Here is a 23,214-nt window from a genome sequence, read left to right on the forward strand (position 1 = left end):
TCGAAGAAACCAAAGCCCTCTCTGCGACACCATCTGCGCAACTACGCATTTACGTCCTCAATTCGACGATCCATGCCCAGTCCTTTCCCTTCAACAGGGAGGATGGAGGAGAATACCACTTGCGCTCCAAATTATTGGATCCTTCTTCCTAGCGCTACATAATCCACAGTAACACGCTCAAGATCATTCTTGGCCGTATCATTAGTTCATACGTGGAGAAGCAGGAAGGGGTAGCTATCTGAAGGTTTGATCTGCTTGGTAAACCTCTCAGTGACCTCCTGAATGCGAGCTCCCGGTAAGCAGCACACCTCTCGAGATTCCAGGTCCGGACGGCAGAGGGATGGCTCAGTTCCTCTTAGGAGGGAGTCCCCGACCACCACCACCCGTCGTTTCCTTTTGGGGGTGGTGGCCGTGGAACCCCCATCTGTAGGACTACACATCCCATGCCTTCCAGTAGATGGTGTTCCCTTCTGGTTTCTTCCTTGTGAGGTCCCTTCCAGAGCTTTCAGCACTGCAGAGCCTGTAGAGAGAGCTTGAAAGCAATTGCTTACCTCTATAGCATCGGGGATTCCCGTGCTGGCCTTTTTCCCCTTCTAGAAGTTACATGCTGCCCTCTTCTTGGTCATGTACTGCCCTCTCTGGCTCTTCTGCCTGCCGTGCTTGAAGGATTAAATGCTGCCTTCTATCGAGGAAGTCTTCATCCTCTCTGATCAAGCATAGGGTCGACACTTGGGCCTCCAGTCCTCTAATTTTTTCTTCCAAAATGTCGACCAGCTTGCACTTGGTGCAGATGAAATCCGTTCTCTCTTCCGGGAGGAAGACTAACATGGCACATGCTGTGCAGGTAACAGCAGACCCATCACCAACCATCACTGCTGTCCTGGAAAAGGGAATTAAAAAGAAAGGCAAGAGAACCTCCCGCCCTTCCCTCTCCCCTTCCAAACTCCCTGTTAGCACTCACCTGTTCGCAAGCTCCTTGGTCGCTTGCCCACTGCCTTATAAAGCCCCTCCCCCTACCAAAGCTCAGCCAATCAGCAGAGGCTTCTAGAATTCAAACTTTAACTAGAAGCCAACAGTTTCCACCTGCCAATCACAGCACAAACTCCATCAAGGGGAGGGGGAGGGCAGAGGGGAGGTAGGGGGGAAAAAAAGCCTCACTCTCAAACACAGGGGAAAATAAATAAATAAACAAAAAAGAACACACACCAACCCTCACTCACAAACACGAGCTCAGCACACGGCAAGAAAGCCCCAAACACAACACCCACTTCCCTCAAGACTCCTGTATCTGCTTCTCCTCTACCTGGAGAATTCCCTCTCCAAACTCCCTGTTAGCACTCACCTGTTCGCGTGATGGTGGGGTGGAAGTTGTTGAAATCCTGGTGAAATTCTTCAAGAGTCTCTTTAACTGTTTTCTTAACTTTAACTTTTTAATTAATACTTTTTGGGGCATTGTCTTTGCTGATGAACATGCAGTAACTATAAATGTAAATATGTATTTCATCATTTCCAAACAATATTGTAAATTCAATAAGTGCTGTAGTTAGCTCTCCATAAAAGTACTGTAATGTAAAAATGCTCAATTCAGAGCATTTGTAGCAGTAAAAGCTAATAACAGTGCACTTCCAAATTAAGGTTCTGTCAGTGTTTCCATTATTGTTTTTGGTTATACCCTGAAGCTGCAGTCAAGATAAAATGCTATCTTGATTACTATGACATGATTTTCTATTACTTTTAATATGACATCATACTAATAGCTATATAACTTGTTTACAGTGATGGAGTTCACGCACTAGGATGCAGGTGTGCAACTTCCGCCAAGCCTTTTAATAAGTAAATGACAAATGGAAAAAAGCAAAGAAGAAATATTCTTAGCTTTTATACCAAGGAAAGTTAGCATAAAAGGCATCTTAATATTTGTTAAAGAAACAAATCAAAACCAAACAGGTTCTAATTTCTCTCTTTTTGAAAAACCTCACCAAGATCTTTGGAGGATCTACGTAACAGTGTTATGTGAAGTTGTAATTTGAGTTTTAGCTTTCCCGCACTGAAGCTGAGGCCCAGTCTATAGTTTCTGTTTGTCTTGTTGATCACCAATTAACTCTAGTTATCTAGGGCCAGGTCTATGTTAGATTTTCAGTAACTTCAACCACAAATGAGTGTTTTTGTAGTAAACTTACACTAATTCCCTAAGAGAAATAGGCTATATGGGCTAAACCATGTATTCACTTGTTTAATATAAGCTGAGTGAACACGACAAAGGCATGCCCATATAAAAATGTAATTAAAAAAAATCAAAATCCTAACTGCACTGCTATACTGGAAAAAAATTAGAGTAGATCTAGTATAACCAATTATAAATACTACTGTAGAATTTTTAGAAATGTTTATTTTGGGACACAGATGTTTGTTCCTGGTCATGATATGCTCCAGGATTCATTTTTTAAAATATATTAATTACTAACAAACTGTATCTTTCTGTTAACTTAATGACAAACAATTGCACCATTGTACATAACATCACAAAATTATATCCTAAGTATCTTGGGGTATGTCTACACTAAAGAACTAATTTGAACTAACTTAATTTGAATTAATTAATTCGAACTAAGCTAATTCGAACTAGTTCATCTAGACCTAAAAACTAATTTGAATTAGTGTTTTGCCAATTCGAAATAGCATGTCCAACTGAGTGGACCCTGAACCGAAGTTAGGGCTGGCCAGAAGCAGTGCTAGCAGGGCATCAGGTTAGGACTTAAAGTGTGGAGCTGCTGTCTCAGGCTAGCCGAGGGCTGTGCTTAAAGGAACCCGACTCCCACCCCGGCGCCACTAGGCACTCGCATTCCACGCCCGGCTAAGCAGTCCTGTCTTGGAGTGCCCTGGGTGCCCACACTCAGCCATCAGCCCGGCTGCACTTGCCGCAGGCTACCATCCGGGAGGAGTCAGTCGGGGGGCTGTCAGGATCCAGGAGACCCTGCAGGAGAACTTCCACCCCAAGGAGCCTGCAGAGCCACCCCAGTCCTCCCCATTGGGAGCTTGTGCCCCGTCCCTCCCTCACCTCCTTCCACTTACCCCTCCCTAGCCCCCCTTCCTGATGTAAAAAATAAAGGACACGTGTGTTCAAAAATAGAAACTCTCTTTATTTAACAAAACTGGGGGTGGTGGGGGGGATTAACCTCTGGGGAGACTGGGAATAGGAGGTGAGAGAGGGGAAGAGAGAGGGTGGGAGAGGGGAGGGGGAAACCTGGGAGGAGGGAGCTGGAAGGGGGAAGCCAGGGGAAGAAGGAGGAGGCGAAGTATAAAACTATAGTATACCCACATCTCCAGTACTGTGTACAGATGTGATCTCCTCACCCCAGAAAAGATATTTTGGCCTTGGAAAGGGTTCCAAAAAGGGCAACTAAGATGATCAGGGGGTTGGAACAGGTCCCATATGAGGAGAGGCTAAAGTGACTGGGACTTTTCAGTTTGGAAAAGAGGAGACTGAGGGGGGATATGATAGAGGTCTATAAAAGCATGAGTGGTATGGAGAGGGTGCATAAAGAAAAGTTCTTCATTAGTTCCCATAATAGAAGGACTAGAGGACACCAAATGAAATGAATAGGTAACAGGCTTCAAACTAATAAGCGAAAGTTCTTCTTCACAAAGCAAATAGTCAACCTGTGGAACTCCTTGCCACAGGAGGCTATGAAGAACTATAACAGAGTTTAAAGAGACGTTAGATAAAGTCATGAAGGTTGGATCCATGGAGTGGTATTAGCCAAGGGGTAGAAACAGTGTCCCTGGCCTCTGTTTGTGGAAGGCTGGAGAGGGATGGCACGAGACAAATGGCTTGGTCATTGTCTTCAGTCCATCCCCTCCGGGGTAGCTGATGTTGGCCACTGTCGGCAGACAGGCTACTGGGCTAGATGGACCTTTGGTCTGACCCAGTACGGCCGTTCTTATGTTCTAAGCTCAGGGCTCAGGGTCAGGGGGCTCACTGGACCACCTTGATTCTCATGCAATCCTGCTCCTGGGTTTGCATGTGGCCTTTGGTGGCCAGGCTGGCAGCTATCCTGCCCTAGACGGCCACTTTCCTGTGCCTAGTGCGGAGGCTGTGGACGTTGGAGGCCTTCCCCCAAACCTGGATGAGGTCCACGATCTCCGCACTAGACCAGGCGGGCGTCCACTTCTTGCAGCCCCGGGCTGGCTCCTGGGAGCCGCCAGCCTGGTCCTGGGAAGAGGCGGAGGGCTGGGTGGCAGCAGGTGGCTGGCTTGTGCCGTGCCAGGTGCAGGGTGTGCTGGCTGGGTGCTGGCAGGCTTTCACCTGGCATGGGCACCGTAGCCAGACCATGCCCCTTTAAGGGCTCCGGGGCCGGGAGGGGGGCAGAAGAGTTTCCCTGGTTGTGCCCAGAGTGGCCACCAGGGCAAGCTGGGAAGGGCTAGCCTCCCACTAGTTCGAATTAAGTGGCTACACAGCCCTTAATTCGAACTACTTAATTCGAACTAGGCATTAGTCCTCGTAGAATGAGGTTTCCCTAGTTCGAATTAAGTGCTTCACTAGTTCGAATTAAGTTCGAACTAGTGGTTTGCATGTGTAGCGCCTATGAAAGTTAATTCGAACTAACATCTGTTAGTTCGAACTAACTTTGTAGTGTAGACATACCCTTGTGTAGAAAGTAAAAGTAAATGTTAATTATGTTTTACCCGTATTGCAGTTCTAAAGAATAGTAGCTTGAAATGATTAAGACATATTTTTGTTTTTATCAACAAAATATACATCTGCTTATAATAATTGGTGAGAGCATTCTTGCCTAATATCTACATAAACAAATCCATTATCTACAAATTGAAACTTTTGCTTTATCATCTACTATAGAGTTGAGAGAGTTTGTCTGTGTGTCTTTCTGTTTGTATAAGAACTCCTGCTAGGAGCACCAAAATTGATATACAGCTTCTTATTGTAACTTAAAGCAAAGTAAGGGGCTACATCTAGACTGGCCCCTATTCCGAAATAGCCATGCTAATTTCCAACTTTGGAATAGGGAAATCCTGAAAGTAGGAATAAGAGATCCTCCGGAAAAGGGCTTTATTCTGGAGGATCGCGCCAGTCTAGACGCTTTTTTCCGGCTTTTCCCCAAGCCAGAAAAAAAGCGGCGGACATGTTTATTTAAATCCCGCGGGGGATATTTAAATCCCCCGCGGATTTCCCTATTCCAAAGTTGGAAATTAGCATGGCTATTTCAGAATAAGGGCCAGTCTAGACGTAGCCAGGGTGTGACTGTCCCAGAACATTTGGATGTGCCTGGAATGGGATTGCTTCTCATAAAATCCCACAGAAAAGAGACAGAATCACCAGGCAAGTGAAAGGGACTGGCTGGGGATACCTACTCCCCAATCCAGGACTACCCCAGCCATGAACCTCCCATCCCTCAGTCACTCTTTGGGCACCCTTTGTGGGGGTGGCTGAAGCTCTTCTTTGATTCGTATGGGAACATTGCTAACTGTTCCTCTTTGCCAGGGAAGATGGGGAAGTGCACAATTTGCTGCATTCTGCACTCTGCCTGGGGAGCTGAGAAGACAGACAAACCTGGCCCTGCTCCAGCCAGGGCACATGAACCCCTCCCTCAGCTGTGCCCGCTGGAGCTATAGTAACCATAAAAAACTGCTGCTCACTTGGCTCCAAGGTGCTGTGGTGAGAGAGGTTTAGGGTAGTTCATCCTCCTCAGGGCAGCCTGCATACTGAACTCCTCATCCCCAGCCCCACCCAGAGCAATGATTCAAAGGAAGCATGTACATTTTCATTTTATTTTTCAAAAAGCAAAACTTGAGTTAAGGACCCAACCAATGCTGGGTCCATCTTGTAATTGCAAATAAACTATATTGTATTTTGCTGCTTCACTGGCTTTAACTTTAATCACGCTTAGAGGCAGTCCCTTATTGGAATATGAGATCCAGTAACTTTAATGGAATAAAAGTTTGAAAGGGGTTGCTGTGTTAGTCTGTAACTGAAAAAATGTAAAAAGTAACTAATAGTCTTGCAGCATCGTAGAGATTAACAAAAAATGTAGATGGTATCATGAGCTTTCATGGGCACAACCCATCTACATTTTTTGTTAGTCTCTAAGGAGCTGCAAGGCTATTTGTTATTTTTCAAGTTTTTTCAGTTAAGGACTAAGGGTATGTCTACACTACCCCCTAGTTTGAGCTAGGGTGGCTAATGTAGGCATTCGAACTTGCAAATGAAGCCCATGATTTAAGTATCCCGGGCTTCATTTGCATGTTCTCGGGCGGGCACCATTTTTAAATCCCCTTAGTTCGAACTGACTGCCTGCGGCTACACATGTCAGTCAGAAGTTAATCCGAACTAAGTCCTTAGTTTGGATTAACTGTTACTCCTCCTGAAATGAGGTTTTTAAAAGTAAAAGGCTGTGAGAAAGTACTGGGAAAACTGCATTGTGCTACTATTAATTCATCATATGAAGCATAGGTGATGACAGCTTTCTTTTGCATCTTCTGAGTCTTAAAACCATCTGCAGTATCCTTTTTTTCTGCCACAAAGGGAATGTTTAGGCTGCAGGGTAGACATTTCATGCAAGGGAGTCTTTATTTTATGTAACAAACTTGGTCAATGCTCAGAGACTGGTAGAAATCCAGGATTCCAAATGCATTTTACTACATTGTAATGACACTATGGACTGGGGAGGATGATGTGATTTGTAAAAACTATTAATTCCATAAATAAAATGGTGAAAAGATTTTTTGCTTCCATTTGAATTGCATTGGGATCCCTAGTATGCTATCAATGTTTTGGTGCAAAGCTCCTTATGGCTACGTCTACACTGGCCCCTCTTCCGGAAGGGGCATGTAAATTTCACGAGTCGTCGTAGGGAAATCCACGGGGGATTTAAATATCCCCCGCGGCATTTAAATAAAAATGTCCGCCGCTTTTTTCCGGCTTTTAAAAAAGCCGGAAAAGAGCGTCTAGACTGGCCCCGATCCTCCGGAAAAAGTGCTTCGAAGTAGGGGCCAGTCTAGACGCTCTTTTCCGGCTTTTTTAAAAGCCGGAAAAAAGCGGCGGACATTTTTATTTAAATGCCGCGGGGGATATTTAAATCCCCCGCGGATTTCCCTACGACGACTCGTGAAATTTACATGCCCCTTCCGGAAGAAGGGCCAGTGTAGACGTAGCCTACCTGTTTTGCTTAGATCTGGATGAATACTGTGAGCTTACCATTGGCTTCAATGGGCTATAATTTAATCTTGCACATTTTGCACAATGAAGTGACAACAGAGATTGTTTGCTACTAGATGCTACTTCCTCACCCTTACTGTCATTTGCTGCAGTGCTAAATATGTGCCTCAAAAGCAAATCTTATAGTCCACAATTAATGTCTTGAGTTTAAAATTGCAATCCATTTCCTACTTATAAATAAAGCAGATGGTTTAATTATAATGATATTTAGAGAATATATGAAGAAAACACATGTGCATGTAGCACTAATAGGAAACACCAGGAAATGGTAGGTATATTCACATGATTTTGTTTGAGCTAAGACTTCTTTAGAAAACTTGTAGGAGAAAGGGAGGGAGGAAGGGAGAGGAATGTTTCCACGTACGTTTACCAGGGATTGAACTCAGGCTCAAGCCTAACTTCTCTTCCATTTACACACAAATCACACTAAACAAGGACTAAGTCCCAGGAGCCCATGAACTTGAAAGGGTCTGAGCCATAATCAAGTTGTGATCTGGCTTCAAGCTCTAATCACTTTTCAATATAGACACAACCCCACTAGAGTTCTGCTCTTGCAGTAAGCCAAAAGTACTCCACAGTATCACAGGCTGACTGTCTTTGTTTTTTGGCGAGTCAAGCTTGGTGGACAGTCAAGTGTTCTCAGACGTCATAATCAGTAAAGGACTAGACTAGCTGAATTTGGGGAGGGCCATAGAAAGCTAGGGATATGGGCAGTTGGACTTGAGCCCCCGTAACAAAATGTAGTTACTGGAGCCCCAGATAAGGAATCACAGTTCAGAGATTCCTAACTTGGAGTCATAAATGAGTATCAGTTCTCAAATCCTAGGTTAACAAACTTAGGATAAGATAACTCGAGTTAAAGTGCTAACCCTTTTTTTCACTCCCATGTAGACCTACCCTAAATCTGTCCTAATCTCTCCTATTTCTCACTTAATCAGCATACTCCAGAATCTACAACACCTTTTTCTCAGTGATATTAGATTCTCTTTCTGGAACATTGTTTTTCTATATTTTGACAGGTCAGTTCCTTCACAAATATTAGCCTGCCTGTATTTTGGATAGTTATTTCATTCATACCACCCAAAAAAAGATGATCTTATCCATAACATAAATCTCCACCACTAATGCCACATGCATCATGTATTCAGTTAAGCCACACTAATTCAGCAGAGCACTTAAACATAAAATTAGCTTTAAGCATGCATTAGTGTGTTGGTATGTTCAGAAAATTGAGGGCCAAATAATTTAAAAAATGTACCGTGCATATGCAAATGCTGATTTTCAGTGGATAATAGCTTTGCCAGATTTGGACAGATTTTCATGGAGAAAACAAAAGGCATTTCCTGAGTTTAAGAAGACAGAATACCAAATACCAAGATCCTTTTCCAAATAACAGAGGCATTGGCGCTATTAAATAATGGCCAGATAAATGTTGTAACATTGGTAAAACTATCAATTTTCATTAACCTTGTTCCTAGGTTGGCCTAACTCTTGTCTAATTAAAGAGTCAAACAATATTTTTTCCTGAGTAGTGGAAGTATGTTAAAGTTATAAACAACTGAAAGGAAGGATCAGTAATGGAAAATGTTAGACAAGTTTACTTAATATTGGCTAAGTTGCTCTGCCTACGATATAATATGTGTTTATGTTTACACACTCTAACATGTACAAGAGCATTTTTACACTAGGAAATTATTTTGAAATAATAACTCCCCAAATAACCATTTTGAAATACCATGTCCACACTACAGGGAAGCCTTGAAATTAGTCCAAGGCAGGCTCCCCTAATGTGGCCATGCTACCTTAACTTAGAGCCCCAGGAAGTATTAGGGAGTAATGACTTTGAATGACTCTGGAAAGTAGTTATTTTGGAATAGCAACAGTGGAGTATCCACACTACCACTATTTTGAAATAACTAATTTGAAATAAGCATTATTCCTCATGGAAAGCAGGAGTTGTTATTTAAAAATAACCAGCCCATTATTTCAAAATAATGGATTTGGTAGTGTGGTCGCATTTCTTGTTATTTTGAAATAAGGGGAGTGTGGAGCCAGTGAAGTGTAGTGTAGACCAAGGAAAAGAGACCAGCATTATTAGGCATCTCTTAGACACACACACACACAACCCCAGATGTATTGAGTACCCTTCTACTGTACATTTACTAGAAAGTTGCATATAAAATATATATAAATTTGTGTATGAATAGAATATATTCCTAAAATTCACTCTATAATGCAACCAAGTTCATATTGTGGAACTGATGAAAGTCATAACTAGGTCAGCAGTAATGTATAATAGTTCAGAATAGTATTTGAAGAATAACTTATCCAACTGAAATTACAGAAGCAATTTAGACAGGCCAGAATATATACTTAGAGATAATTATGCTCAAAGATTAAACTAATATGCTTATTATTATTTTGTGTACATTATTCTCTTTACTCACCCTTGTCTAAATACAGAACAACTGAAATAAGACCAAGTTTGGGGTTCTTGTGTAACTCCAAACTCACTCCAGGCTCACATGTGCTGTTCAGTAACTCATACTTAAAGCTGTTTAACAGCTTACATTGATACAAGGCCCTAAAGCAATTTGAAAGCAATCTTAAATCATTTAAAATGCTTGAAGGTGCTTAAGAGCTTGAAGACTTTATAGGAGTAAATGATGGATACCTTGTGGGGAGGGACCAGTTTGAAGGAAATTAGAATAAACTGGGGTTTGGGTACATGTGTGTCCGTGGTAGAACAGGGCTATCTGTAGAAACCAAATGTCAAGGAGAGGCAGTCACAAGTGTTTAAACACTGCTGTGATGAAGATAGAAGAATCCAGACGGAATTACTGGCTCATATAATATGCTGATGGAAACTGATATCACTAGTCATCTGTCGCAGAGAGTGAGGCTGCTAATACAATCATAGAACACAAGAACTGGAAGGGACCTTGAGCGGTCATTGAGTCCAGTCCTCTACCCTCACGACAGCACCAAGCACTGTCTAGATACAAAGGTGCTCATCATAAGAAAGAAATGCACATCTGAAATGAAGAATAGTGAATAATGTTTAAAAACAAACTGGTATTAAAATCATAGAATCATAGAGCTGGAAGAGACCTCAGAAGGACATCAAGTCAAACCCCCTGCTCTAGGCAGGACCAATCCCAACTAAATCAACCCGGCCAGGGCTTTGTCAAGCCAAGACTTAAACACCTCTATGGATGGACACTCCACTACTTCCCTAGGTAACCCAGGGTATGTCTACACTACAAAGTTAATTTGAACTAACAGACGTTAGTTCGAATTAACTTTGATAGGTGCTACACGAGCGCTCCGCTAGTTCAAACTTAATTCAAACTAGTGGAGCGCTTAGTTCGAACTAGGTAAACCTCATTCCATGAGGACTAAGCCTAGTTTGAACTTACTAGTTTGAATTAAGGGGTGTGTAGCCCCTTAATTCAAACTAGTGGGAGGCTAGCCCTCCCCAGCTTTCCCTGGTGGCCACTCTGGCCAACACCAGGGAAACTCTATTGCCCCCCTCCCGGCCCCGGACCTCTTAAAGGGGCACAGGCTGGCTACGGTGCCCGTGCCAGGTGCAAGCCTGCCAGCACAAAGCCAGCAGACCCTGCACTTGGTATGGCTCGAGCCAGCCACCCGATGCCCCCCAGCCCTCCCCCTCTTCCCGGGACCAGGCTGGCGGCTCCCGGGAGCTTGCCCAGGACCGCAAGAGGCAGGCACCCGCCTGGTCCAGTGCAGACATCGTGGACCTCGTCCACAACCTCCGCACTAGGCACAGGAAAGCAGCCGTCTAGGGCAGGAGAGCTGCCAGCCTGGCCACCCAGGAGCAGGTTTGCATGAAAATCAAGGTGGTCCACGGAGACACCCGACCCTGAGCCCTGAGCTTAGAATGGCCGTACTGGGTCAGACCAAAGGTCCATCTAGCCCAGTAGCCTGTCTGCCGACAGCGGCCAACCCTAGGGACCCTGGAGGGGATGAACCAAAGACAGTGACCAAGCCATTTGTCTCGTGCCATCCCTCTCCAGCCTTCCACAAACTTTGGGCAGGGACACCACTCCTACCCCCCGGCTAATACCACTCCATGGACCCAACCTCCATGTATTGATCTCACTTCTCTTTAAACTCTGTTCTAGTTCTAGCCTTCACAGCCTCCTGCAGCAAGGAGTTCCACAGGTCAACTGTGTGCTGTGTGAAGAAGAACTTTCTGTTATTTGTTTGAAGCCTGCTACCCATTCCTTTCCTTTGGTGTCCTCTAGTCCTTCTATTATGGGAACTAATGAAGAACTTTTCTTTATGCACCCTCTCCACCCCACTCGTGCTTTTATAGACCTCTATCATATCCCCCCTCCATCTCCTCTTTTCTAAGCTGAAAAGTCCCAGTCTCTTTAGCCTCTCTTCATATGGGACCTGTTTCAAACCCCTCATCATTGTAGTTGCCCTCTCCTCTCCCCCCCACTCTTCCCCTCTCCCACCTCCTTTTCCCAGTCTCCCCCAGTTTTGTTTAATAAAGAGAGATTCTATTTTTGAACACAATTGTCCTTTATTTTGTACATCAGGAAGGGGGGCTAGGGAGGGGTAAGTGGAAGGAGGTGAGGGAGGAATGGGGTACGAGCCCCCAATGGGGAGGACTGGGCTGGCTCTGCGGGCTTCTGGGGGTGGAACCTCTCCTGCAGCCCCCCAATTGCCCCCTCTCCCTAGATGGCAGCCTCCGGCAAGTGCAGCCGGTCTGATGGCCAAGTGCTGTGATGTACCCAGTGTGGTTACTCCAGGCAATCCAAGCCAGGACTGCTTTGCAAGCGGGGCACCCCTGAGAACTGTCTGTACGGGGTGAGGGTCGGGTCCCTTTAAGCACAGTTCTCGGCTAGCCTGAGACAGCAGCTCCATGCTCTAAGTCCTCATCTGATGCCCTGCCGGCACTGCTTCCGGCCATCCTTAACCCCGGTTCAGGGTCCACTCTGTGTGGACATGCTAGTTCGAATTAGCAAAACGCTAATTCAAACTAGTTTTTTAATTTGAATTAGCTTAGTTCGAATTAACTAATTCGAACTAAGTTAGTTCGAATTAGCGCTGTAGTGTAGACATACCCCCATTCCAGTACTTCACTACCCTCCTGAAATAGTTTTTCCTAATATCCAACCTGGACCTCTCCCACCACAACTTGAGACCATTGCTCCTTGTTCTGCCTTCTGTCACTTCTGAGAACAGCCTCTCCATCCTCTTTGGACCTCCCTTCAGGAAGTTGAAGGCTGCTATCAAATCCCCCCTCACTCTTCGCTTCTGCAGACCAAACAGACCCAATTCCCTCAGCCTCTCCTCATAAGTCATATGCTCCAGCCCTCTAATCATTTTGGTTGCCCTCCGCTGGACTCTCTCCAATGTGTCCACATCCTTTTCGTAGTGGAGGGCCCAGAACTGGACACAATACTCCAGATGTGGCCTCACCAGAGCCAAATAAAGGGGAATGATGACATCTCTGGATCTGCTGGCAATGCTCCTCTTAATGCAACCTAATATGCCATTAGCCTTCTTGGCTACAAGGGCACACTGTTGACTCATATCCAGCTTCTCATCCACTGTAACCCCCAGGTCCTTTTCTGCAGAACTATTACTTAACTGGTTGGTCCCCAGCATGTAACAATGCTTGGGATTCGTCTGTCCCAAGTGCAGGTCTCTGTCCTTGTTGAACCTCATCAGATTTCTTGTGGCCCAATCCCCTCAAGCGTATCTACCTCTCCCCCTAGCTTAGTGTCATCCACAAACTTGCTGAGGATGCAATCCATCCCCTCATCCAGGTCATTAATAAAGATATTGAACAAAACCGGTCCTAGAACCAAACCTTGGGGTACTCCGCTAGAAACCGACCGCCATCCTGACATCAGGCCGTTGATCACTACCCGCTGGGCCCGGCCTTCTAGCCATCTTTCTATCCATCTTACAATCCACATTCCCTTAACTTGCTGGCAAGAATATTGTGCGAGACCGTATCAAAAGCCTTGCTAAAGTCAAGGTATATCACATCCACTGACTTTCCCACATCCACAGAGCCAGTTACCTCATCATAGAAGCTAATCAGATTGGTCAGGCACAACTTGCCCTTTGTGAATCCATGATGACTATTCCTAATCACTTTCCTCTCGTCCAAGTGCCTCAAAATGGATTCCTTAAGGATCCCTTCCATGATTTTTCCAGGAACCGAGGTAAGACTGACCGGCCTATAGTTCCCTAGATCGTCCTTTTTCCCTTTTTTGTAGATGGGCACTACATTTGCCTTTTTCCAATCATCCGGGATTTCTCCCGATCTCCACGACTTTTCAAAGATAATAGCCAAAGGCTCCACAATGACATTTGCCAACTCCCTCAGTACCCTCGGATGCATTAAGTCCGGACCCGTGGATTTGTGTGCGTTTAGCTTTTCTAAATAGTTCCTAACCTGTTCTTTACCCACCACGGGTTGTCCATCTTCATCCCATCCTCTCACACCCTCTCTGATCACCTTCTTCTTGTTAACATGCCTGTGGAAACCTTTCTTGTTCCAAATAGTAGAACTACTCTTATGTCCTATGAAGACATTACCTCTGTGTCTGACCACTAGAAACACACTGAATAAATATTAATAAAGAAGAGGAAATTTACCATTTCAAATACTCTGGATGAAAGCAGTGGACTGGCACTCTGTGACAGTTATTTATTCAGTATGTAGTGGCTGGCACTGCAGTAATTTAGGGACTCAACTATGTAATTCATTCTGATGCTCCCCATTCATCACTGATTTATTTATTTTTACATTACAGTGTGAAAAATAAAAGATTAAACCCCCACTTTCATTAAAAGAAAATTATGACAGAATAACAACACTTAGGTCTCTTGAAGTAAAAGAACATCTTGCTGCAATTAGATATAATTAATTAACAATAAATTAGATCTCTTAACTGAATTTTTTATTGCATTGCTTAGCCTGCCTGTCTGGTTGTACAATGTAGCATTATGTATATATGAATTCATTATTGTCAGTACGGTATTTAAACTATATAGCATCCTAGGTATCAATAATGGATTCCCCTCAATATAACTGATGGGAAAGCAGCAATACAAAATTTCCTATCAGGGGCCTTCCACATTGGACCTGGCTTCAGCTGTTGATCTGCAATTGCATGGAATTGTTGATCTGTAAGCGTATGTCTACACTAGCCACTCTAGTTCAAACTAGGGTGGCTAATGTAGTCATTTGAACTTGCAAATGAAGCCCGGGATTAAAATATCCCGGGCTTTATTTGCATGTTCCTGGGCGCCACCATTTTTAAATGCCCGGTAGTTCAGACCACCTGCCCGCGGCTACACGCGGCACGGGCTAGGTAGTTCGAATTAAAGCTCCTAATTCGAATTACCATTACTCCTCATTGCAGATAAATTTTCCCTGCTTTGATTTGTCTGTACTCTCTTTATTTCCATTTATTTTACTTGGTATCACTAAGCCTAAATCCTGCTGTTAATATATTTGTTTTGTTTTAAATATAAACAAACTCAGTGCTGTGTTTGCAGAGAAGGTTGTACTTATCCCAATTAAGTTATGAATCTGTAATATGCTTTTGTCTCTTTCAAGGAGAAGTGAACCCTATTATTTCTCTGTCCAGGTGAGGCTGGACAATTTTGGGCACACGGTTTTAGGGAAGTTTAGGACTGGAAGTGTTTTGTAGTCACCTTGCTCGTTGTATCAATGCTGGTAGGAACCAGGCTAGGGCCGTGGAAGCTCTGCTAGAGTCAGAACTGTTGAATCCGTGCAGTCATTTTGGGTGAGACCTGTGTGCTTGTAGGCTGACTGTGACCTTCTCAGGCTGTGCACCAAAGCAGCAAAGGTTTTTAAGGCACCCAGGAGAAGTGATGACACAACATTTTTTACTGGTTTGGATTGCACTCACTAGCCTAATGAAACTGGCAGAATTGAAAAAAAATTACACATAGCTTGTTCATTTAACCAAGGTTTAGTTTAAGCATTGGTGAAATAGGTTTCAGTGATTTGCAATTAAAAGGGCACAGTCAAAGAAAGAGTCCTGTTTCATTGTTTTCTGTTTCTTTTGGAAATAGAAGAAAGGAAAGACGAGCAACAAGGCATAAGAGGCAGGAGGAGCAAAGGGGCAGGTCCTAAGCTCTTCTTCAAGAAGAAGTTAGAAAAGCTGGGTGCATAGTGAGGTTTGTCAGCAGCTAACCAGCAGCTAATCGGAAGAAATAGGAGCTAGGAGCCAAACCAGGGGGCAAGAACAGGGCTCCCCTTTCTCCCAGGGTATGTCTACACTGCACGCTTATTTTGGAATAAGCTATTTTGGAAGAAATACTCTGAAATATCTTATTTCGGAATAGCACATATACACAGCAAATGCCCATAGAAATAGCACTGAGCAATTTTGAAAGAGAGCATCCACACTGATTGGACACTGAATTACATTTAAGGCCACCTGGAAGCACTTCAGTCAGGGCATCAGGAGAGCACTCTATGCCTGGAGCTGCTTCCTGAAGCTATCTGAGGCTTGTGCTTAAAGGGATCCCCCTGCATAGCCATGTCTCAGGCTCTTCTCCTTTGCCTACCTCAATGAGACACAGTAAACCCATTCCTTTGCCTGCTGTGGTTGCCCTTGCAGACAGCTCAGCACTCTTTACATGGAGCCAGAGCTGCCTCTGAGCCCTCGACGGTTCTTATCTGTTGTGCTGCAGCTCCTGCAGCAGTTTCTGCAGGATTCCTTCCAAGCCCTGCAGAAACATAACCCCCAGCTCCTTGTGGAGAACCTCATCATCTCTCTGCAGGTGTAGCTCATGCAGCTGGAGCTCACCATTCTCCACTGCTTCTGGTGTCTAGACACCAGTTCAGACTGGTGGGACCAGCTTCTTATGGAGCAGTGGGATGACCAGCAGTAACTCCAGAATTTCCATATGTGGAAGGAGACCTTTATGGAGCTGTGTGAGTCGCTTGCCTCTGCCGTCAGCTGATGGAACACCCACATGCAACCCGTCATCTCCCTCTAGAAATGTGTCACCATCGTAATCTGGAAGCTTGCCACACTGGACAGTTACCGATCCATTGGGAAGCAGTTCAGCATGGGGAGATCAACCATCGGGGCTCTGGTCATGCAGGTATGGTGCTCTCGGCTATTGCCCCAAGAGGGTGGTGAAATGCTGGAAAGGGGTACCCTAAGGAAAAGGAGGGAGTGTTGTTTGTGGTGGTGGAAGCCAACTTCCTGGGAGGTTTTTCAGTCCCACCCTCACAAAGCCCTGTCGTGGGATGGGGTTAAGTAGGGCGTTGCTCCTGGTGTGTGGGGAAACGGGAGGGGAGGGCTTGGGGACCTCCCATGGGCACTGACAACCCTGTGATTCTCTGTTTGTTTGTCTCTTACAGGTGGTGAGGGCCATCAATACCATCCTGCTGCACAGGGTCATCAACCTGGGCGACATGGACCCTGTCATTGCTGGCTTTGCTAACATGGGCTTCCCCAACTGAAGAGAGGTTATTGATAGCACCTTTATCCCCATCTGGGCCCCTGATCACTGAGCAGCTATATACATCAACTGGAAGAGGTATTTTTCGATGGTCCTGCAGGCCATCACAGACCACCATGGTTGATTTATGTCAGGTGATCAGAGAAAACACACAACGCCCATATCTTCCACAACTCCAGCATCTTCCAGAAGTTATACACTGTCACTTTTCCCCCAACTGCACCATCAGGGTCAGGGATGTGGACATGCCAATGTGCATTCTAGAGGACATGGCCTACCCTCTCTAGCCCTGGCAATGAATCCCTACACCGGACACCATGACCACACCAAAAAACACTTATCAGGGCCTGCATGGTGGTGGAGGGCTCCTTCTGGAGGCTGAAGGTGTGGTTCCATTGCCTCCTTATCTGGCTGGATATCCAGGAGTGGAACATTTCCCAAGTGGTGGCCGCATGCTGTGTCCTTCACAATATATGTGAAAGGAAAGGGGAGACGTTCCTACCAGGGTAGGGTGCAGAGGCTGACTGGATCAGTAGGGCCTTTGAGCAGCTATGCATGGCTGCCATCCAACAGGCCTATTATGGGCTATGCGCATCTGAGAGGCCCTAAGGAAGAGTTTCACACAAGGACCCCAGTGACACTCTCCCTGGGTCTCCCCACTGCCTCTTTCTGCCTTTCCTCCCGTCTCCTTCTCCTCCCCCCACCCCTGAAGAGATAATAAATCACACTTTTTGGTTTGGAAAAAATAAACTCTTTGTTTTTTTAATTGGGGTAGAAGTAACTGGGGAGGGACTGGGGAAAGAACTTCGGAGAGGAGAGAAGAGAGGGAGGAGGGAGAGGAGAGTCTCAGGGCAGAGGCTGGGAGTGTCACCTGGCTTGGAAGGTCCCACCTATCAGAAGTGAGGATCTCAGTGGCCACAGGGAGGCAGGCTCAGGGAGAAGCGGGAGGTGCAGGGGCTGGAGCGGCAGCAGGAGCTGGGGTAGAAGTGGCAGCAGGAGCAGGAACAGGCACCATGCCAGCAATGAGTGCTTGTATTGCCGAGCAGATGGTGCAACCCTGCTCCAGCATCTCCTGCCAGGTCTCTCACAGCAGTTGGATGTCCTCCTCCAGTCTCTGGTCTAGGGTGTCCTGCAGGGATTGCAGTGCATAGATTTTCTCCTGTTGGAATTCCTCCTGCGTTCTCCTGCACCGGTGGGTCACTTGGGGTCGGGAGGCTGCCAAGGGCAATGTCTACTGCCCCTTCTCAGAGCTGGTCCAGGTTGGAGAACAGAATCAGTCATCCCTGGAGACACTGTGCCTGAAGCCTTAAAGGTCTCAGGTCAGATGACGTTGATATGCTTGAAGCAAGGCCATCTGTGGCCTAGGCAGTGGGCCCTTTCCTGCAGTGGCCCAGATGTCCAGGGGGAGTGTCCTGGGGACAAGCAGGCATGTCAAGGTGGCAGCCAGACCATGATCCTTCAAGTGGGAGGTGGGCCATGGGCTGGCTAGGCTTCCCTCCATGCTGCACACACACACACAGGTCCTATGGTGTAGCCTCTGGGGCTGTGTGTCCTGGATTGGCACTCCACATGCACAGGCCACTGTGCAATTCCCATGCCAAGAAGGCTGAGCAAGGAGCATGCCCCAGCCCCTGACTGCCCATCACCTTCACTCTGTGGGTGTAGGGAAAGTAATGGCACTCACCTGATGTGCCTTCCCTGACCTCGGACAATGCCTGGGAGACGTCAGGGCATGGGGTGTTGGCTCCAGAGTGAGCATGATGACAGTGTTGTTCTTGTCCAGATCCTCCTCCTCTGCATCTCTGTCCCCTGGGAGGGCAACGATGAGATTCTCCAGCCCTGAATCCACTCCCACAGCGGGGAAGGGACTGACCCACCCCCTAGGATGTGGTGCAGGTCTGTAGAGTGGGGCAGGTGTGGGGTTCAGCCCCGGAGAGGGAGCTGCACCTCCTGGCTTTGGGATAGGCCTGGCAGATCTCCTTGTTCTTCATCTGCACCTGCTTCTGGGTGTGGATGTGGCCTATGGTATCCAGACTCTCTGCCATCGGCTTTCCTGCATTTGGACAGAGATCCTGGAGGTTTGCCTCCTTGCCCCAGATCTCCACAGCAGACCAGGAAAGCATGCACCTCTTTCATACCCTGGCAGGGTCCTGGGAGCCTGCTGCCTGCTCGGCTGGACCCATGGAGGGCTTAGATGGAGCACAGGGGTGGCTCATGTCAGGAGTGACACCATGCAGGTTGTTGCAATGTGGCAGAGGAATAGCAGGGCCTGCTGTCTGGCACAAGCCCTTTCTTTTCTGCCTGAAATTTTAAGGGCTGCAGGGGAAGGGAAAATACAGATATTTGATTGGTGTGGACAGAGCAGCCAGCAGGGTACCTGTGGGAAGGGCTAGAGACCAATTATTTTGAACTAACTCCAGCTGCCCAGTCTACACATGCACTGTTCCAAATAGCTATTTTGGAAGAGGTTTTATTCTTCATAGAATGAGATTTACAGAATCTAACATAAGCTGCCCATTATTTCAAAATAACTGGCTTGCTGTGTAGATGCCCACAATGTTATTTTCAAATAACATCCGTTATTCTGAAATAACGCTGCTGGGCAGATGTACACCTACAGAGCATGCAGGAGACCAGACAGATGGTTCTCCAGATGATCCAGAAGCAGCAGCAGCAGCAGCAATGGCCTCAAGAGCTACAGTGGAAAAGGCTGCAACTGAAGGAGAGATGGCCAGGTGTTAGCCACACAGCTGAAGCAGTGGAAACAAGACCCAAGAGAAACACAAGCAGCTCAAACAGAAGAGGAGGGAAAAGTTACAACCATGGGACCCAGAAGAACGGACATAAGAGTTTGCCTAATCAAGGACTGGCAGAACCAAATATGGGTATGATGGGATAGCCCTGAGGTGCTATGGACTAATTTATGGACTTGTACCTTTATTCCATGATCCTGACAGAAAGAAAGTTAGTCAAGGCTGGGAAGAAGGTGGATCAATGAAAGAAACTATCTTGAACAAATCTTGTACCTTGCTAGATTAATATTCAGACTTTTAAAAAAGTATTTTCACTTTTATTTGCTTGTAACCATCTCTGCTTCTGTTTGTTTTACTTGGCATCACTAAGCCTGTGTCCTATTGTTAAGAAATGTATTTTATTTGTACTCTAAGCCAATGCATAGCTGAAATTAAGGACAAGAGTGTATTTATCTCAGTTAAATGATTATGCTGTGATGTGCTTTTTGTCTCTTAAAGAGGAAAAAAACAAACATTATTTTTCTAGATTATCCAGGAGGGGACTGAACATTGTAGAGCACCTTGTTTTGGGAAAATTCTATAGGAGGATCATGTTGGGCTCACTTTGCTTGTTGTAGCCAAAGCTTATGGAAGCCAGAATGGGACTGTAGACTGGCTGCTGATACAAGGCTATATAGCACATACTCAGGGTGTTACCTGTATGCTTGTGGGTTGGCCGTGAGCAACCTGTACCATAATGTCCTTAACACTATTTTAGCATGTTTGCTTAAATGGAGATAATGTGTCCTCCTATCTAGGCTGGGAGGCACACTTCCAGATTCCACGTAGATATATTCTTGAAGGCCCCTGTGCACTGTCAGAGTGATATACACGCTTCAGATGGGTAGCCGAGTTCATCTGTAAACAGAAAAACTTAAAAAACAACAAATAGTCTTGTAGCAGATGACACCAGATGACATCTGAAGAAATGGGTTGTGCCCATGAAAACTCGTGATATCATCTACATGTTTTGTTAGTCTCTAAGGTTCAGCAAGACTATCTGTTGTTTTTTAAGTTTTTTACAGAGTGATATAGAGCAACTAGTGTGAATAAGAAGTAGATACATTGTAAGAGTGTGTGAAAATTGCTGGTGAGAGGAGAAAAGGGGAGGGTTACAGGAAAGAGATTTGGAATGTAATACCTGATATACATTTAAAGTTAGTACAGTTGAACCTCTCTAGTCCATCACAGTTGGGGCCTGACAGGTGCCAAACCAGAGAATTTGCTGGACCACAGGAGGTCAGTATTGTCTAGCAGCATTACCAACACTTCCACTGCTTAGGGATAAATTAGAGCTAAATAACAGCACAGAACACTGAAAGCCAGGACAAATGGCTATAAACAAACTTTATGGGGCCTTTATGCAAACTTTATGGAAACTTGTCCAAACCCATGATAAGCGGCCATAAAGCTAACTAAAGTCATGCCAGACCAGAGAATGCCGGATTAGAGAGGTTCAACCTATGTATTGATTGGGGCCCAAATTTACAGTGGTATAAATCTACTCCGCTATTTTCAGTGGAAGTACATGCTATTTACACAGATTTAAATGAGAGCTGATTTTGACTTGTACCTTTAAAAGTTGTTTTCCACATGCTTTACAAAAATCTTGATTGTTCTATACTCTTGCACAAACATAGCAACATGATTTCAATAGGTTGATGACTATCGGAATGAAGGCTATATCTTTCAATTAGACCTTTTCATTAAGGGTACGTCTACACTTGCTCCCTAGTTCGAGCTAGGGATGCAAATGTAGACGACCAAAATTGCTAATGAAGCAGGGATTTAAATATCCCGCACTTCATTAGCATGATCTCACCAGCGCGTTACTCTGTTCAACAGCTGATTCGAACCAGGAAGTGCGTGCCGGAATGCGCTAGTTCGAACCAAACCCCTTGGTTCGAATTAACATTACTCTTCAAAAAATGACTCAGGTAAAAATAAATCTTGTATCATTTCAGTGCAGGTGAATTACACTGTGGGTTCCTTTTATGATAAAAAGAGTAACATGTAAATAAGACTGATTGATGTAGGTGTTTTCGTTCTCTGAAAAGACAGCCATAGAAATATATCATTAAATAATAAAATATCTCTATTTTACCAGATAAAACTAATATTTCAACATCTCTTGAATTTCAGAACATTTCAAGATTTGTCCAAACAAATGGACATTTCTTATGGTACTGTCAGGGATTCAGCAGTGTATGAATACTTCAAAGCAAAAGGGACAAACCCTTTGGAACAAGATAACACATTTGCTGAACTGTGGAGGACAATCAGTAAAAATAATGGGGCAGATAACTGTGTATCAAACCCTTCAGAAGGTATCAGGAAGGTAAGAATGGATTAATAATGCAGTTTCACTTTAAATTTTGTGTTGTGATTTTGTATAGCTTGCATGAAGTTAATGAATGAAAATGATTATCATGTGGTAAAGGCACAATTTAAAATGAAAAGATTCCAGTCCAAGTTGCTGGGTTTTTAAGTAAAAGTTGCAAACTGGTTTGAGGACAAAACGTTTTTGTTGCATTATGCTTCTATTAAGAGACTATGCTTTTCCCAACAAAATAGTTTTAACCTTTGGCCAACTCTCACAAGGAACTCATATCTCCAGTTCTGAAAGGCTGTTGTTCTAGTCCACTACAGAGTCTAACTCTTTGCACCTTTCCCATTCCTCTTTTTAAGACTGAAGGTAGAATTTTCATAGATATCTAAGCCCCACTTTTATGGTTTGTGTCCCATTAACTTTTAATGAGATTTAGGTTTTTAGGTAACAAAATCGCTTTTTCAAAAGTTATCTTGAATCTTATATTTTTCCCTGGGTGCTGAAATTTGTCTTTACCCATGGTCATTGTTGTCAGTGGATTAAATTCAGTCCTTATCACTTTGTTTACTTCAGCAAAATTATGTCCACTTTACATTGGGGAAGAAATATGAAGCAGATTTTCACTGATATATTCATTTATGTTTTCTCTCTCTCTCTCTCTCTCTCTCTCTCTCTCTCTCTCTCTCTCTCTCTCTCACACACACACACACACACACACACACACACACACACACACACACACACACACACACACCTTTATTTTTAATTGAAATTAACCCTTCATGCAAGATTCAAGTAGCTGACATATGGTGGCTCAGTAGAGGTCCTAGACTCTGTCACAAATTATTTTAATTGTGACTTTGTGATTGAAATACGTTGTCTCATTATTACATAGAAATGATGGAATTTGACCCAGAGCAATGTCATAGGAATCTGAAACTCAACGTTCAGTTGTTCAGTTGTTTGGACATGTACTTATGCTTTCTAACAGATTCTGATGCCAAAAGCAGCAGCCAAGCTAAATTATCACAGGTGTAATAGACTCTCACAGATTCTAGGGTAGGTAAAAATACCTCCTACAGGCCAGATACGGCCTGCCAAGCGATCGGGTCCACTCTGTGGATCACTCTGCTAGGTCCCTTAGGCATGCAGCAGCCACGGTTCTCACTGCAAGGCTGCTCTGTGTGCCTCTGCTCTGTAGGGATGGGGAGACTCCATGTGATCTCTCCACCCTCAGCCCAATCCTCAGCTCCTATTGGTCCGAAACAGCCAGCCAATAGGAGCTGAGAGATTGGCCTGGGGGATGGAGGCACCACAAGCCTCTCCCTCCTCCCATAGCTGAGAGCCACATGGAGCGAGTA

General features: G+C 44.9%; 1 protein-coding gene across 2 annotated transcripts in view; it reads left to right on the top strand.

The window, feature by feature from the left end:
• The window catches only part of GRID1 (glutamate ionotropic receptor delta type subunit 1), a 1,054,628-nt gene that overhangs the window by 984,498 nt on the left and 46,916 nt on the right, over positions 1-23,214 (top strand). For both annotated transcript variants that reach the window (XM_075934837.1, XM_075934836.1), the window contains exon 13: positions 21,667-21,862. In XM_075934837.1, coding sequence (XP_075790952.1) covers positions 21,667-21,862 — 196 coding nt within the window. The remainder of the gene's footprint in view (positions 1-21,666; positions 21,863-23,214) is intronic.

The sequence above is a fragment of the Pelodiscus sinensis genome, chromosome 8 (genome assembly GCF_049634645.1).
Source record: "Pelodiscus sinensis isolate JC-2024 chromosome 8, ASM4963464v1, whole genome shotgun sequence".
Classification (NCBI taxonomy): Eukaryota; Metazoa; Chordata; order Testudines; family Trionychidae; genus Pelodiscus; species Pelodiscus sinensis.